Source organism: Anas platyrhynchos, chromosome 18 (assembly GCF_047663525.1).
Source record: "Anas platyrhynchos isolate ZD024472 breed Pekin duck chromosome 18, IASCAAS_PekinDuck_T2T, whole genome shotgun sequence".
NCBI classification, from domain to species: domain Eukaryota; kingdom Metazoa; phylum Chordata; class Aves; order Anseriformes; family Anatidae; genus Anas; species Anas platyrhynchos.
In genome coordinates this window covers 5,658,956-5,674,492 of record NC_092604.1, presented here as the reverse complement: position 1 = coordinate 5,674,492, position 15,537 = coordinate 5,658,956, and the positions used below count along the sequence as shown (strand labels likewise).

The 15,537-nt window shown below is 43.5% G+C and overlaps 1 protein-coding gene across 11 annotated transcripts in view; it reads left to right on the top strand.

The window, feature by feature from the left end:
- The window catches only part of TNC (tenascin C), a 105,652-nt gene that overhangs the window by 46,601 nt on the left and 43,514 nt on the right, over window positions 1–15,537 (top strand). For all 11 annotated transcript variants that reach the window (XM_072025319.1, XM_072025325.1, XM_072025318.1 and 8 more), the window contains 3 exons: window positions 10,589–11,181; window positions 12,125–13,438; window positions 15,177–15,440. In XM_072025319.1, the coding sequence (XP_071881420.1) occupies window positions 10,719–11,181; window positions 12,125–13,438; window positions 15,177–15,440 (2,041 nt within the window). In that variant the 5' untranslated portion in view covers window positions 10,589–10,718. The remainder of the gene's footprint in view (window positions 1–10,588; window positions 11,182–12,124; window positions 13,439–15,176; window positions 15,441–15,537) is intronic.

The window sequence follows — 15,537 nt, the reverse complement described above, 5'->3', positions numbered from 1 at the left end:
TTACTCTATCACATGAATTCAGACTCCATCGCACACCCAAAATAAATGTTAGGCTCCGTTTGCAGCGAGGTGCTTTATTCGCCTGCCTTCAGCGGGGCATAAGCTTTGCCAACGTCTTCCTCAGTCACTGGGATTAAAAGTGTATGGAAATTCAGCACAAGAGGCAGATTTTCCTGGTCACAAATAACCTGCTGTGCACTCAAAAGCTTCTGGCTGGACCAAGCCTTTGGGCCATTGCCCTCCTGGAACCAGGGAGCTCTGGCACAGGTTTGCAGTCGCGGAGCAAGTCTGGTTTTCACTCACAGCTCCCATTGTCTGTCTTGGTTTTGTTGGGTGCTTGGAGCTTCGACAGCCAAGGGCTGGCTCTGGGAATGTTTCTGGCATCAGATGCAGCACTCCCAAAACTAACCCTTTGCCAGAAGGCGGCACACATCCCTCCCTAATGTATAAGAAGCGCCACTATTGTATTGTCTCGGTGCTCTCAGGGTTTCTAGCACTACCATCTGACAGCATCAATATTCTTAGAATATCCTTTTTACAGCCACTCTCAGGAAGTACGTGGATATTTTCTAGCCAGGTGCTTTGAAATGTCAGAGCAAAGACATGGTTTGTATTTCCCCTGTGAATGCAGAGGAGGACGTGTAGAGCCATGCAGCCTTCCACGCAGACACACTTGTGCTGGATATAAGGTATAGCAGCAGAGACCTTACGGTTTCCAAGAAAAGGCAGAAAAAGTCTGCCATTGATGAAGTAAAATTAACTGACATGACAACATCCTGCCAAGTCACGAGCTGGAGGTATGTTTGGTACAAGTCACGTTATCCATAGTCAGGAGCCCAGGAGCGTGCTTTAAGGCAAGACATAGTCAACATGGATTGAGACGTGCCATTTATTTAGTTCTAATTCTGTACAATTACCAATACAGTACATGAGAAATTGATCACCAAATTATGGGCACAGACTGAATACTTCTACATTACACATCTAAGTCAGCAATTATCTTCATTCAGTTTGAACTTGGATAAATTTACCAATTCCAGTGACACCAAAAGTGAGTTATTATGAGCTATTGATTTCTGTGTTTAGTATGGGTCTCTTCCTGAGTCTGGTTGGCTATATATAACTATTACATAATGCCACGTTGGAGTCTCCTTATGTAAACATTGGATATAAAACAACTATGTTTAAAAAGTCATAAGGCTCAAACACAAGCCAAGAGAAGCTGGGATATTATAGGATTCAGCAGATGTCGTTCCCTTAGGGTCTGATCATGAAAATGTGAGTTCTGCATAACACTTGTGATACCTGTTGGTAGGACAACAGATGTTGCAAACCCTTGTTCTTGAGATTTCCCAGTTGATATTTGTTATCATTTTGATTAAGACAATATGCTCAAGATAGTATGAGTGTGTCATGTTACAATACAAGCCATGCCTTTACATTTCTTTAAGGGACAGCAGGCTTTTTTTTTTTTTTAAGTGTGGCAGGATGGATTTATGTCTTTGAAGTTATCTGCAGGAGGTGACACTCAGGGTAGTGCAGGTTCTGCTGCATCTCTTTCTGCTCTGCAGTGCTGGCTGCGCAAACAAGGTCTGGGGCTATTGCTGCAACCACCCACCCCTTCAGCTACCTGGAGAAGGAGCACATCTGCAGGTTACTTCTAATATTTGGCTCATGACTATGCCTAGGAGCTGTTTCTCCTCGCACACAAGTTTGCTTTGCCCCAAACAAGGCCCCAGAAAAATCAAACCAGGTTGTTGTTAGTCTGACATCCTGCCATAAAGTGGTTTGAACCCTACTCCAGGTGTTGAAAGCACGCCTCAACCCACCCCGGGTAGGTGGCTGTCCTCATCCTGCCAAAGCCATTTTCCAGCAGCTGGCTGTGAGCAGCCAGGGGATGGATGCTGGGGGTGTTCTGCAGGAGGTGAGATCTGTAGCAGTCCCTGGGGGCTCATGCCGCACAGATCTGCCCAGGCAAAGCTGCTGCAAGGGGAAGCACCACTCTTCTGCTCCTGTTCCTTGTGGGAGGTGGAGGGGATTTATTCTTCTCAGTATTGTCCTGGGATGTGTAGAATGCACTTGAAATGTAAATCCTCTTCAGTAACACAGAGCATTGCTATGAGGCTAATCTTCTTTTAATAATGTTAAACACAGGTTTGTTATTTAATTTCCTCCAATGGTGGCTGGCCTCTGGAATGGCTCCAAAGGAAGCATTGAGTTTATTCTATAAATAATTACGTAGGCATGGCCTTAACAAGAGTATTTTATATCCAACAGCCCTAAACAACATGGTAGTTGTTTCAGAGCAGCTCTGCTCCAGCCAGAATGTAAAATATCCAAAGACATCTCACTCGCCCTTTTCACCGCTAATCCTATCTACTGTCCATCCATGGTCCGTTCAGAAGGTGACTGTGATCAAACCTCCTGTTAAGAACTGTAGCCACTTGGCTGCTATTCCTTAACATGTTTGGCTTGCTCTAATATAGGTAGATACTCTGTACCAGAGGTTCTCTTACTTCATTTAGATAAAGATCATAGAATTTAGGCAGAAAAACTGAGAGGAGGGAAAGTTTTCTACAGAGCAGACTGAAGAATCTCTCAAAGAAATTGGAAGTATCAAAGGAATTAAGTCATTTAGTTTCAGTTATTTATAACTTGTTTAGGATGCAAATCTCCTGTAGACTTATTAGAAATCAAGATGTTAATTGACTTGGCTAAACTCATTCCAGAAATTAGGAACATCCTCAGATCTCACAAGTCCCAACACAGTGCCATTTCTGTACACCTGGCTCTCCTCTGAATTCCTGCTCCTTTGCTCTCGATGATATAGCAGCAGCAGCAGTATATTCAGGCTGAGTCTCTTTGCTTTTCTCATCATCAGCCAGGTAATTTGTAAGAAACATAAATCAAAAAAGTCTTTAGGACTGTGAAACTGGAAGGCACCTCTTGGTCGTAGAGTTCAATATCCTGTTATTGCAGGCACCTCATCATATAATGTGTTTTTCACTTCTGTTTAATTATTGCGTGTTTTCAGCAGTCCTTTTCTCCCAGCTGCAGCTCTGCCAGTTGACTTCATTTTTCATTTAATTCATGAGATTTGCTCACTAACACTTAACTGATCAAAGATGTTACTGATACTGGAAGAAGACCACCTCTGATCTCTGAACTTCTGCTCTGCTTTGAAAAACAGCCAAGCTCATTGTTTAGTTTAGAAATGTCTGTTTTTTCTCTGAGATCTTGAACAAGGATAGACCTAGGGAGATTTTCCATGGCTAAGAATACAAAACTCTTGAAACAAAGTAGTTTATAATGGAATAATCATGCTAATTTAACTCAAAATAGTCACTGTACGACAGAAGGTTTAGTCTCTCAAGGGGCTGCTTTTATGCTTATCATTCAGAATTTACCATAGCTCTTTCACATTTTTATGGATGTTGGCTTCAGTGGGTTATTTTTCCTCCCTCTTTGTGGCACTGTCATGCTGATGCCTTTGAAATATGAGCCTTTGCTAAATTCTAAATTGTACACAAAGCAATTAATTAAAATTCCTTCTCAAAGAGCCTTGGCAAAGTCCTGTCTATATGCTGCTTTTCAGCCAAGGTAGAATGGGCGGAGGCTAAAAGGAATCCAAATGGTTTTATTTAAAGATGACGTACAGTAGGATCTGTGAACCAGAAACTACACAGCTTCCCAAAAGCAAAAATGTTACCTAAGAGCTGAAGCCAAAGATGAAAAATTAACTGGAGTGAGGAGTTCAGGCTTAGCTGAGTGGTGTTTAATGTAGGACCTCAGGGGCTGGATGGGGCAAAAAGTGTGTGTGAATCTTTTTTATTGCTGCTCTTTGAACCAGTCTGAGGTACAAGTCTGACTGTAATTCAAATGATCACCAGGACCTACTGCAGGGCTCATTTATGGTAGTCTAAAATCTGTTTTATTTATAGGAGTAAGTACATTGGCATGATGAGGCCCGCAGAACATATAATGCATGCATTCTGCGCATGACAACTGTAATATAGGAGAGCTCAGAAATCAATCAAGAATTAATTGCGAAAATCAGTTCCCATCTCTGCGTGCAAAGTGCCGGTCTGTGTGAGTGTTCTCTGCCCCAGGAACCAAGGTTTCTTGCAAACATCCAGTGCCAGCACTGGATGAAACGCAGATGGCTTCAGGATGTATCCAGAGCTCTGAGCTGTGGGAGCTTAACCACATCAAAGAGAAAATGCCAGTTTGTTCTTAAATAGTAAGAATTGAAGTCATAAAGGCAGAATAAGGAAAAAGAAAGTGTGGTACTAGGGTCTGGTGCTGTGAGGTGCCTGTGCTTGAACTGCTGTGATGAGACTTAGCAAAACTGGACCCTTTTTCAGCTTTGAGGCTTGCCTAGTCCTAATGCAGAGGCTTCTAGGAGCTCAGGTGTCTCAGTGTCTCTTTGTGCCTCAGTTTCCCATATTTAAAATGTAGGATTGAGGCTTTGTCTCTCCACTCGAACTGCAAAACTTTTAGAAAAAAGGTTTTCTGCCTCCTTTCCCCCTTCCCCCCCTCTCTTTCCCCCCAAAACACATGTGGATGCCAAGGGACCCTCATTCTGGACTTACGGATATTGCTAAATCATTTCTGTATCAGAAAGAAGATTTTATTACCTATATCACCCCATGTCTTTAGATTTTGTGCTTCTCTAGTTGAGCGTATTTAAAAACTTCCTTTCCAGTTGTTTCCTTTCTGCCTGTCTCTGTACCATTGTTCCATGGAGTGCTTTCTTCCTCTTGGCGCTGTTGGGCATCCACTGGCAGAAGGGTCTTTTTGGCTAATCCTTTCTCTCCTTTTGACTTTCAGGAATAGGTTCAGTCTGCAAATCTGGAGCTGGGTAGGAGAAAGGCATTGAAATCCCTGCCTTTGCATGTTGTCATTTATAAACAGGCGGGATCACTGGCTCTGGATCCGTTGTTTGCTTGGGGGCTTACCAGGTTTGGGATTTCTTTTCAATTAAAAAATAAATAAACAAACAAAACCCAGCTCCCTACAGAAATGTAGGGATGTCATAGGAATCCCTAGAACACACAGAGGACTGAATTTCTTCATGAACTGGCCAGAGATAGGCGTGAAGTTGTTTGGACATGAATTAGAGGTAAATCCTCACTGTGCAACTGGGAACCTGGATGGATTACAGTATATCACACTGCATTTTATCTGATAGAACTTTTGAGAATAAGGGAGTTGGCTTCTTTCTTTCTTCCCTGATACTTATGAAAACAGGTTTTCCTCTGCTTCTACAGTTGACTTAAGACTTCAAAGAAAATTTCTGAATTATGAATATTTCCCCTTTGAGTTTCACCTCCTAAAGTCTTGTTTGTATCTGTGGTCTCCAATTGTTCTTGAAACAACTGCAAATTCTCTTTGCACGTACAGAGAAAACAGTGGATTTTCTGAGTTATATTTTCAGTTTTCTGAATCAGATTTGGCTGCCTTAAAAATCTTCTCCTTAAAATGATTACAATGTAAATAAAGTAGAAAAGCACAGCAACAATTTGGCTTTGGTTGTGTCTGCTGGAAAGATTCATCACTGATCTTTCAGAACTATTATGAATTTCAGCTCTAAACTGTGACATAGTATAGTTTGACCTACACTGAGACTCCCTGCTGATTCCGTTGCCCAGTTGCAATTGGGAATGGAAAGAAAATGATTTTCTGTAGTTACAAATTTATGGAAACAGCAGTGAAAGATGATGAAATCAGAACTGTTCATGTTTTGGCCTGCTGTGTCAAAACTTGCAGTCTCCCTCAGTCTCTTTCTTTGTGAACATTTCAATTTACTTCAGACTTAATCCATCTGTTTGAGAAGATGCCTGGAGCCTCAAGAGTCACATGCTCTTGGCAAAGCTATATTGTTAGCAATTTTTCTTCAAAAGGTTGCATCTTTTGAAAATCTTCCTTGTAAAAATGCACACTGGCAGACTGCTTCAATTTATTAATCCTCTGTAACAGCACTGCTTTTATTCCTTGTAGAAAATGCACAAATTCCCTGTGTCTGCAATGACGGAGTCTCCCAGGTCCCATCAAATTCCCAGCGAGACTCTTGTCTGTGTGTCAATAGATAAGGAGAAGAGCACTGTGATATCATGAGGCCAGTGTGTACACACAGGCACTGCTGGATACCCCAGTCTTGAGGGAACAGATGGCTAGATCACACCTTGCTGGAAATTATTGAAATATGCAATTTCTTCTGTTAAAAAATCGCAGAAAGCTATTTTGACATGAGCAATTACCAAGCCCTAAAATGCACCATTCTGTTTCCTGCAGAGGGCTGTGGCTCTCCTCCAACTGAGTCTTCCCCTCTGTCAGAATCCCTCCCATTGATACTTCCATCCATGTTTAACAAGGTGTGCTTGAATACAATACATGCTGACATTATTTGATCCCTTCCCGCTGTGATGTTGGAAGTATCTGTTTGGAGAGGATTTGTAGTCTTTTTTCTCTCTCTTTTTTCATCCTGCCTTCTTTAAGTCTAATTTCCAAGTCGTGACATGTAGAGGGTGCCTGAGCAAATCTTATCAACCTTCTGCCTCCTTTAAGAAGGACAGCTGAGATATTTTTTTAACACCTCCATTTCTTCATTGCTGCAATCTGTTTTGATTAAACTCACACAGGGATCTCATTTGCATATTTATCGCTCCATGTGCCGGCAAATAATCTCAGCTCTGCCACTCCTGAATTTGCAAGAGAGACCAAAGTGGTAAACTAGAACTGTAAACTACGCAAACATATTAATTTAATTTCTCACACCTGCTGGTTTCCAGCAAATACATCTGTGGGGAAGGAAAATATTCATATGTTACCTTTGCTGAGTGTTTCTTAGGACTCAGGAGTTCCTCAGCTTTTTCCAAGATGGATTGACCATTTCCTATTAAGAAACAAATTTTAATTAAATTCAAATGTGCTGAAAAAGTTATGATGTCAATGAGGGGAGAGGAGTCATCTAAAACAAAAAATAGCCTTAATATTTTCTCATTTTTGACGATCAGACAAACAGATGTTGCGCTTTCAGATCCTCAGATGAAAGGGCGTGTAGTGGAAATGAAAATTGTTTCTTTTCTTTGTGCTATTGACAGTCCATCTCACTTCCACCACATATTATTAGGTGCATTACCATGTAGTGATCATGTTTTTAAGGAGTGTTTTTCTAGGAATGATCTTTTTTTTTCCTCTTTGGATAACATCTAATATTTACAATTACTATTCATACAGGACATTTCATTTTTCTAATACTTTCTGGGTCAGCTAGTACTGCATAAATGCCATGATTAGCTTCTTAATTTTTAGCCACAACTTTAAATGACATGACTGCAAAATTCAGGCCTGCAGGAAGTCACATCTCATTCAGGAAAATTAGGACAGGTGTAAGAGGCCACAGTGCCTTTTGTTATTATTTATTTTGTGGTTGCAGGCTCTCTGGCATGGGATGTCTTTCTGTCCATGACTTCCATCATGGACATCATGGGATGTCCTCTCTACAAGGAGAGAACTAAAAGATAAGATTTGCCCCAGTGAGGGTGATGGCCACAGAAAGATGCCAGTAATTAGGTGGGACGCGAGGAGCTGTTAGAATGTAGTGTTCTTCATGACAAGCAGAAGATTTTGCAGAACCACACAATCATTGCCAAGATTTTTGAAGCAGTCATGTTGTAGTCAGGATGGTAGTAAGACATTAGGGGGCACAGTTTATAAGAAACAAGTAGGATTTCTTATTAGACTAATTGCTTGTAAAATAGGACACATTCCGGGGCAGACAAGTCACTCAGCATATCTGACAAACATGCCACAAACATCACCCAACACCTTTTATATGCATTGCAGCACGTCCAAGCTCATGATGAGAAGTCACCTTCATTTGCAGACTCTTGCTGCCAGACTTCTAGGTCCCTGTAAATAATCCAGCAGCTGATGTTTGCAAAGAAAAGTTTGTCTCCAAGAGGTAGTGTGTCTGCAACTTTTAAGCACAATCTACTTGGGCCATTCTGAAAGGAAGAAGATTGGAAAACAAATGAAGGAACAGCTGAGCCTGGCAATTGCTGTCTTCCATTTTTCTCTAGAAGTGCCTTCCTGGGTGGTCCATCATGGCCTGAGCTGTTATGTAGATATGTTTGAAGGATATTAGATGGGAGGACATAATCTTTTTTCTTCCAGCCAAAAATAAGGCTAATGTACAAATAATTGTATGAAGGTGTCTTGTTCTGTAGATCTCAGATCTAGCAGTGGAGCTCAGCTTATCATGCTGGGCCCTTGGCAGATCAGAGGAGAAACACCTGATCCAAATTAGCTCAGACATCACATTCACTTTCAAAACACAGAGGTCACAGATCAGACACTGGAATGCTTCTTCCAGACCACCCTTCATAAACTTCAAAAGGATGTCAGCCAAGATACATTATGTCTTGAGTATTGTCTGTAGGCTGAGAGGTTTGGCTGACTCTAATGTGATGAATATCCAGTAAAACTAATAGTATTAGTGTGGCTTTCATCTGTAGTGAAGGCAACAGTGAATAGCTTTTCTCAGAAGCAGGGCTTTTATTTTCCAGGCATATACAAAAATCGCAGTTTGTATCCCCATAAAATGGTATGGAAGCTCACAGCTGTTAGCAGAAAGACTTCCATCAGCTTTCTAGGTCTGGACAAGGCCAATATTCTTGTAGGCTGGGAATTACAGAAGCCATAAATAAACTGAGACTCAAACTGAAATTCAGTGAGAATTAGGTGCATAGCTACCTCCAGTTTGTTCTGTTCTTTCAAGCAGTGTGCACCTTAAACAACTACTTGAGGACTAAGCATCAATTTCAGCTCTATAACCTTGTCTCAGGGCAAAACATATTTAGCACATGGGATTCCACTGCATGGAAAGCAGTTTGCAAACATATGGGGGTACTTGAAAGTTAAATCCCACTTCAGATATTGTCCTGAATATGTTTCATGAACTGCAGCCCTATTTAGGGATTGGCTTGAGTCACAAATGAGGCCTGGACCATGTCTGTCTCTGTTACTCTTTATTAGCTACCTAATCTAATCTAATTGTGATCTCCTCTGGTGCAGATAGGGCTTGCAGACATATTTGAACAAACAGGGTAAGTGTTAGAAATGGCTTCAAGCTGAATGCTTTTCCACAAGACAAAAGCCTCCACCACTGCATGTTTACTTCTGATTTATTTGCCAATAAAAAGGGGTGAAGTTCACTCCTTGTGAGCTCAACATTGTCTACACAAAGTTACTTCAGTAAAGTGTGTGATGTATGATTGTTATTTTTCACAAAAGCAGCTGGAATAGTATGGGAAAAATGATCCTATATACTTTGTGGGAAGCAGAAGAGTGGAAGAAGCTTACAATTAGTGAAAGCCCAGTCACTGACCTAACTATTTAAACGAGCAGAAAGAAAAACAAATGTTAAGATGACATTTAAGAGGTACACTTGTTTAGTCTGTCCATTAGCTGCTTTTAGTTCTCACTGTGCATGCTAAAGGGCTGATTCTGCATGGAAGTCAACAGATGTCTTTCAGCTCCCCTGACTCATATAATTTGAAAGGAATGGGTTCAGACTGAGGAGGAAGAGGTAATATTGAAGCTATTTGAAAAGAGTGAGTTTCAGGAAGAGCTAGTAAATCCCAGCCAGGTGCTTGCAACCCTATGCAAGGTATTGTGTGAAATACTTGCTGGTGAAAGATAAGACACTGAGAAATGTTGTGTAATGAAAAGGCTTATTGGTTGCTAAAAAGACTTTTTACACCTCTACTCATAAAAAGCTTTCTGTTTCTTTGGGAGAACTGAGATGATCAAAGGATTTCTTTTCCTTCTCTTCCCTCCCCTCCAGCCCCAGTTTGGTGTATCTGTGTGCATTTTCTTTTACCCTGGTTTTCCCTCCTGCCCACCTGCTTGCTCTTCTGTCCTTTGAAGTTTTCTATTGTACTCAATGGTTTGATAGATTTCCTATATTTCTGCTGATATTTCTTACACGGTGTCTCCCTTGTTGGAGCCTCATCTGGGATAATCTCTTGCATCTCGTTACTTTTATGCTAAAATATTGCTAGAATGATGATACGAACACTGACACTAGCACCCTTAACCTGCAGTTAAGAGAGCTCTTCAGAGAGCTCTGTTTATCTTCATGCTGTGGGCAGATCGTCAGTATAGTAAAACCTATTATTGGGCTTCGAGCCCTAGAGTTCAGATTCCCTAGAAAATTAAACAAATTAAAGCATATGGAAAAGGGCTGCTATGGGCTTATTAGTGTTGATAGGCCTTTTGACAGTGTCTCAAGTTTTTCACATGGTCCAGCCTCCAGTATCCTTCAAGCAGTGGCCTAGCGGGTGAAGGAAATGCAGGCTTCTGCCATGAGTTGAACAGTAGCAGAACATGGATTTATTGTACATACCTCTATCTGCACTGTTATTTAAGAGCAAGTTCAGCAATTTTGGTCAAGTGAGATCGTACACTGAGCAGCACCACAGCCACGTTCTTTAAGGGACACCAGCACACACTCAGTGCCACTGGCCTTTTGTTGGGTGGAATAGCTGCAGATCATCTCTTACACTGCTTCTTCTTGTTTTAGGGAACAAGTGTGACAGGAAAAGAAAGGAAATCCAACTTGGCTTGAACTGGCTGTCCAATTTCCCCTCCAGACTACAAAGGCCAAAGAAACATAGGATTCCATCAGCTTTGAAAAGGAACTGAACGCCACAATGGGACTCCCCACACAGGTTTTGGCCTGTGCAATCTTAGGTTTGCTGTACCAGCATGTCAGTGGTGGACTCATCAAGCGAATTATCAGGCAGAAGCGGGAAACTGGGCTAAATGTGACCTTACCAGAGGACAGCCAGCCTCTTGTTTTTAACCATGTCTACAACATTAAGTTGCCTGTTGGCTCCCTTTGCTCTGTGGACCTGGATACAGCAAGTGGTGATGCAGACCTGAAGGCAGAAATTGAGCCTGTCAAGAATTACGAGGAGCACACGGTGAAAGATGAGAACCAGATTGTCTTCACTCACCGTATCAACATCCCCCGCCGGGCTTGTGGCTGTGCAGCTGCCCCAGATATTAAGGATCTGCTGAGCAGACTAGAGGAGCTGGAGGGGCTGGTATCCTCCCTCCGGGAGCAGTGTGCCAGCGGGGCTGGATGCTGTCCTAATTCCCAGACAGCAGAAGGTAAGGCAGACTGGGGAGCCACTCTCAGGGAAACTCTCACGCTGGCAGCAGATCTTGTTTAGAGTAGATACTCAAATCTGTTTCAAGAATGAGCAAAAGTCAACCTGTTAATTTTGAAATGTAATCAAAAGTGGGAATGCATTTGCCAGCTTGGTTCATTCACAGTTTTGCAGTTTTGTGGATCTGGGGGTCAGGAGTCTGTCTGGGCTGCCTTGTAGTGGTGGCATTGAGCATGTATGGCACTTGGACAAGGTAACAGTCAGTGTCGAGTTGAGATTAAAACTCACAAAGTCTAAGCTTTTGGCTCCATGTTTTGTCCCCTTGAGCAGGCTGCCAATGTAACTGTTTTCATGTCCAAGTTTTCCTTAACAGAGACCAATAAAAATACAGCAGGATATAAGCAATAGATGAGTACTAGTGAGCACAAATGATTTGAGAGGTAAAAAGAAAGTGTCCTTCCTGCTGTTTTTTAAACTGAGGTAAGACGCTGGTCATGAGATAGAGAAAACATAGGTACAGCTGTAATCTGTCCCTCTGAACTCAGATCTGGTCTCACTGTGGATGACACAGTGTGCTGCCTGGCTTTCTATGTTCTGGTGAACATAGAACACGTTCTGGTGAATACGGGTGTGTGCCATAATGAAGCAGTCAGGGAAGCTGCTCAGTCGATGGAAGAGAGATTTTGAGAAGAGCAGAGGAATCTAAGATGCTCATTTAGCTATTAGTTGGCAGCAGCTTTTCCCTGGCAGCAGTGTGAATTAAAGCATTCCTGGTAAACTAAATCTTATGAGAGAATGGGAGCGTGTCTTTCAAAACCTCTGGTGATTCTGTAAATCAGACCTGTAGGGAACAGGGAAAATCAGACCCTTTTAGGTTGTGTGTCACACTGGCCTAACACATCCCAGAGGTAAGGGGGTAACGGGTTTCCTGACTCTTGATACAGGCCGCCTGGACACGACACCCTATTGCAGCGGACATGGCAACTACAGCACCGAGATCTGCGGCTGTGTCTGTGAGCCTGGCTGGAAAGGCCCCAACTGCTCTGAACCAGCCTGCCCGCACCACTGCTTCAACCGGGGAGTGTGTTCACAGGGCAAATGTATCTGTGATGAGGGCTTCACCGGCGAGGACTGCAGCCAGGCCTCCTGCCCTTCTGACTGTAACGACCAAGGCAAGTGCGTGGATGGGGTTTGCGTGTGCTTTGAGGGGTACACAGGCACAGACTGCAGCGAGGAGCTCTGCCCCTATGGGTGCAGCGTGCACGGGAGGTGCGTGGGTGGGCGGTGCGTGTGTCACGAGGGCTTCACTGGCGAGGACTGCAGCGAGCCCCTGTGCCCCAACAACTGCCACAACCGCGGGCGCTGTGTGGACAACGAGTGTGTCTGCGATGAGGGCTACACCGGTGAGGACTGCAGCGAGCTCATCTGCCCCAACGACTGCTTCGACCGCGGGCGCTGCGTCAACGGGACCTGCTTCTGTGAGGAGGGCTACACCGGAGAGGACTGTGGGGATCTGACCTGCCCCAACAACTGCAATGGCAACGGGCGCTGTGAGAACGGGCTGTGTGTCTGCCACGAGGGCTTCGTTGGGGATGACTGCAGTGAGAAGAGGTGCCCGAAGGACTGCCACAACCGTGGGCGCTGTGTGGATGGGCGCTGCGTGTGCCATGAGGGGTACCTGGGCGAGGACTGCGGGGAGCTGCGGTGCCCCAACGACTGTCACAACCGCGGGCGCTGCGTCAACGGGCAGTGCGTGTGTGACGAGGGATTCATCGGGGAGGACTGTGGGGAGCTGCGGTGCCCCAATGACTGCCACAACCGCGGGCGCTGCATCAATGGGCAGTGCGAGTGCCACGAAGGATTCACGGGGGAGGACTGTGGTGAGCTGCGGTGCCCCAATGACTGCAACAACCACGGGCGCTGCATCAATGGGCAGTGTGTGTGTGACGAGGGGTACACGGGAGAGGACTGTGGTGAGCTGAGGTGCCCCAACGACTGCCACAACCGTGGGCGCTGCGTGGAGGGACACTGCGTGTGTGACAATGGCTTCACAGGGGAGGACTGTGGTGAGCTGTCCTGCCCCAACGACTGCCACCAGCGCGGGCGCTGTGTCAACGGGCGCTGTGTGTGCCACGAGGGCTTCACTGGGGAAGACTGCCGTGAACGGTCCTGCCCCAATGACTGCAACAATGTGGGCCACTGCATCGATGGACGGTGTGTCTGCGAAGATGGTTACATGGGAATCGACTGCTCTGATGGTAGGTTGCAATGACCCTTTCAATCTGCTTCCCCTGGGTAATCCTCTGTGTCCATCTATCAGCCTTGGAGGGTCCATGAATGTCTTCCATGTAGCTGGGCTCATCTTCATCATAGTCTGAACAGTTGAATTGATGGAGTTGCAGCACTGAGAGAAAGCACTTCACCTCCCTTACTTTTTCAGGGCTATATAGTGTAGTGGTTTCTGTTGAAATGTGGTGGTCAGCAATCTAAAAGGCTGATAATGGTGATAGTCGATTTATTGTCTCCAAATTTGCTCCTGATACAATGCCATTGGAGCTGTAGCTATCACTGAATGGGAGTTTCTCACTATTACCTTTTGATTTCTCGTGATGCTAAAAAGACACATCTAAAAGAAACTGTACTAGCTGTGAAGAAAGAGGGAGGTGAATTCAGAAACTTCTTAGTTAGATACTAAGCAGAATTAGTCGAGAGAATATGGACAGAATTTTGCCTAAAAAATAATGCTGTCAAGAATGAGGCAGTGCGGGTAAGAACTTCAGGGAATAAAGAGCTTAGGTATCAAGTACTTCTTGCAGTTTCTAGTTCACAGTCCCACACTAGACCAGTACAAAGGGAACTTGCATTTGCAATGCTATCACTATTGTGGGAGCTGAAACCAAAATGCATAGCACTGACAGTGTATGCTGTCAGACCCTAAGGGCTCAGACCCCAAGGACCTTACTTTGAAGATGGACCTTTGAGCTGGATCCCTGGTGGAGGCAAGGCATGAGCAGAAAATAAGATTGTCCTATCTGAGTATGAGACACCCATCATGATGGAATTGCCAGATGTCACAAATACTGTCATGCAAGCTTTCAGGATTATTGCAGGGGCCTTGGTTCTCACTCAAGTGACCAAATTGATTTTTCTAACTAAAATAAAATATATATGTGTGTGTGTATTATATATATATACATGGAACATATATACTGTTAGATTTGACAAAGCTTAGAGTAAAATAATGGAATCAACTGGAGTGGAAACTTAGCTATAAAACCAGGTTAGTTTCCCATTACCACTGACTCTATGGAAATCGATAGAAAATGTTGGCAGCTAGATAATGACAGGTGTTACGCTATAAAGGAGGCAGGTTTTTTTAAGAGATCCCAAGGGAGGTATTTTAGAACTAAGATCTTTGTAGAGTAATCAAAGAGTACTTTGGGGTTGGGAACATTGTAAAAGACAATGAATACGATTTGAAAGAAATTCCCATTTTTCATCTCTTCCTCCTGGAAGGCTCCCAAGCCACATTCTGTGTACTTGTGCATGCAAATGGGGAGTAATCTATTGAAAGTATTTACAAAAATAATCATGTTTTATTTTACTGTGGAAAATCTGTGCAATTCTGTATATCCAAACCCCAGCACTTCCAACTATAAAATCATGTGTTGCTGGCAGTTGAGTTAATCGTCTGAATCCCTAACGACCCAGCTATAGTAGTCTTGTGTAGTAGCCATGAGAGGAGGATCTGGAACACAGTCAGCCATAGGTTATATGCAAGTATGAAAGTAGAAATTGGCCCATGACTTTTGGAAACATCTGTAGTCTTCATCAACTGAACATTCCTTTCTACAAGTGGCTAATTCGTGTGGCATGGCTTCCCCATTCCCTATTTGTTAGATGATTCTTATAAACTGCTTCTGGGAAAATGTGAAACCGGGTAGGTCATTATTTTCTGAGCCTTGAAAACTTTTGTTTTGCTTTTCCCCTCCCTAGTGTCTCCTCCAACAGAGCTGACTGTAACAAATGTAACAGATAAAACTGTAAATCTGGAATGGAAGCATGAGAATCTCGTCAATGAGTACCTTGTCACCTATGTCCCTACCAGCAGTGGTGGCTTAGATCTGCAGTTCACTGTACCAGGAAACGAGACATCTGCCACCATTCATGAACTGGAGCCGGGTGTGGAATATTTTATCCGTGTCTTTGCAATCCTTAAAAACAAGAAGAGTATTCCAGTCAGTGCCAGAGTAGCAACATGTGAGTTTAATATTCTCTTTATTTACTCATTTGTCTGTTCTGTAGCAAGCATTTATTTTTGTTAGGGTTTTCTTCCTTCTGTATTTTCTATTTCCTG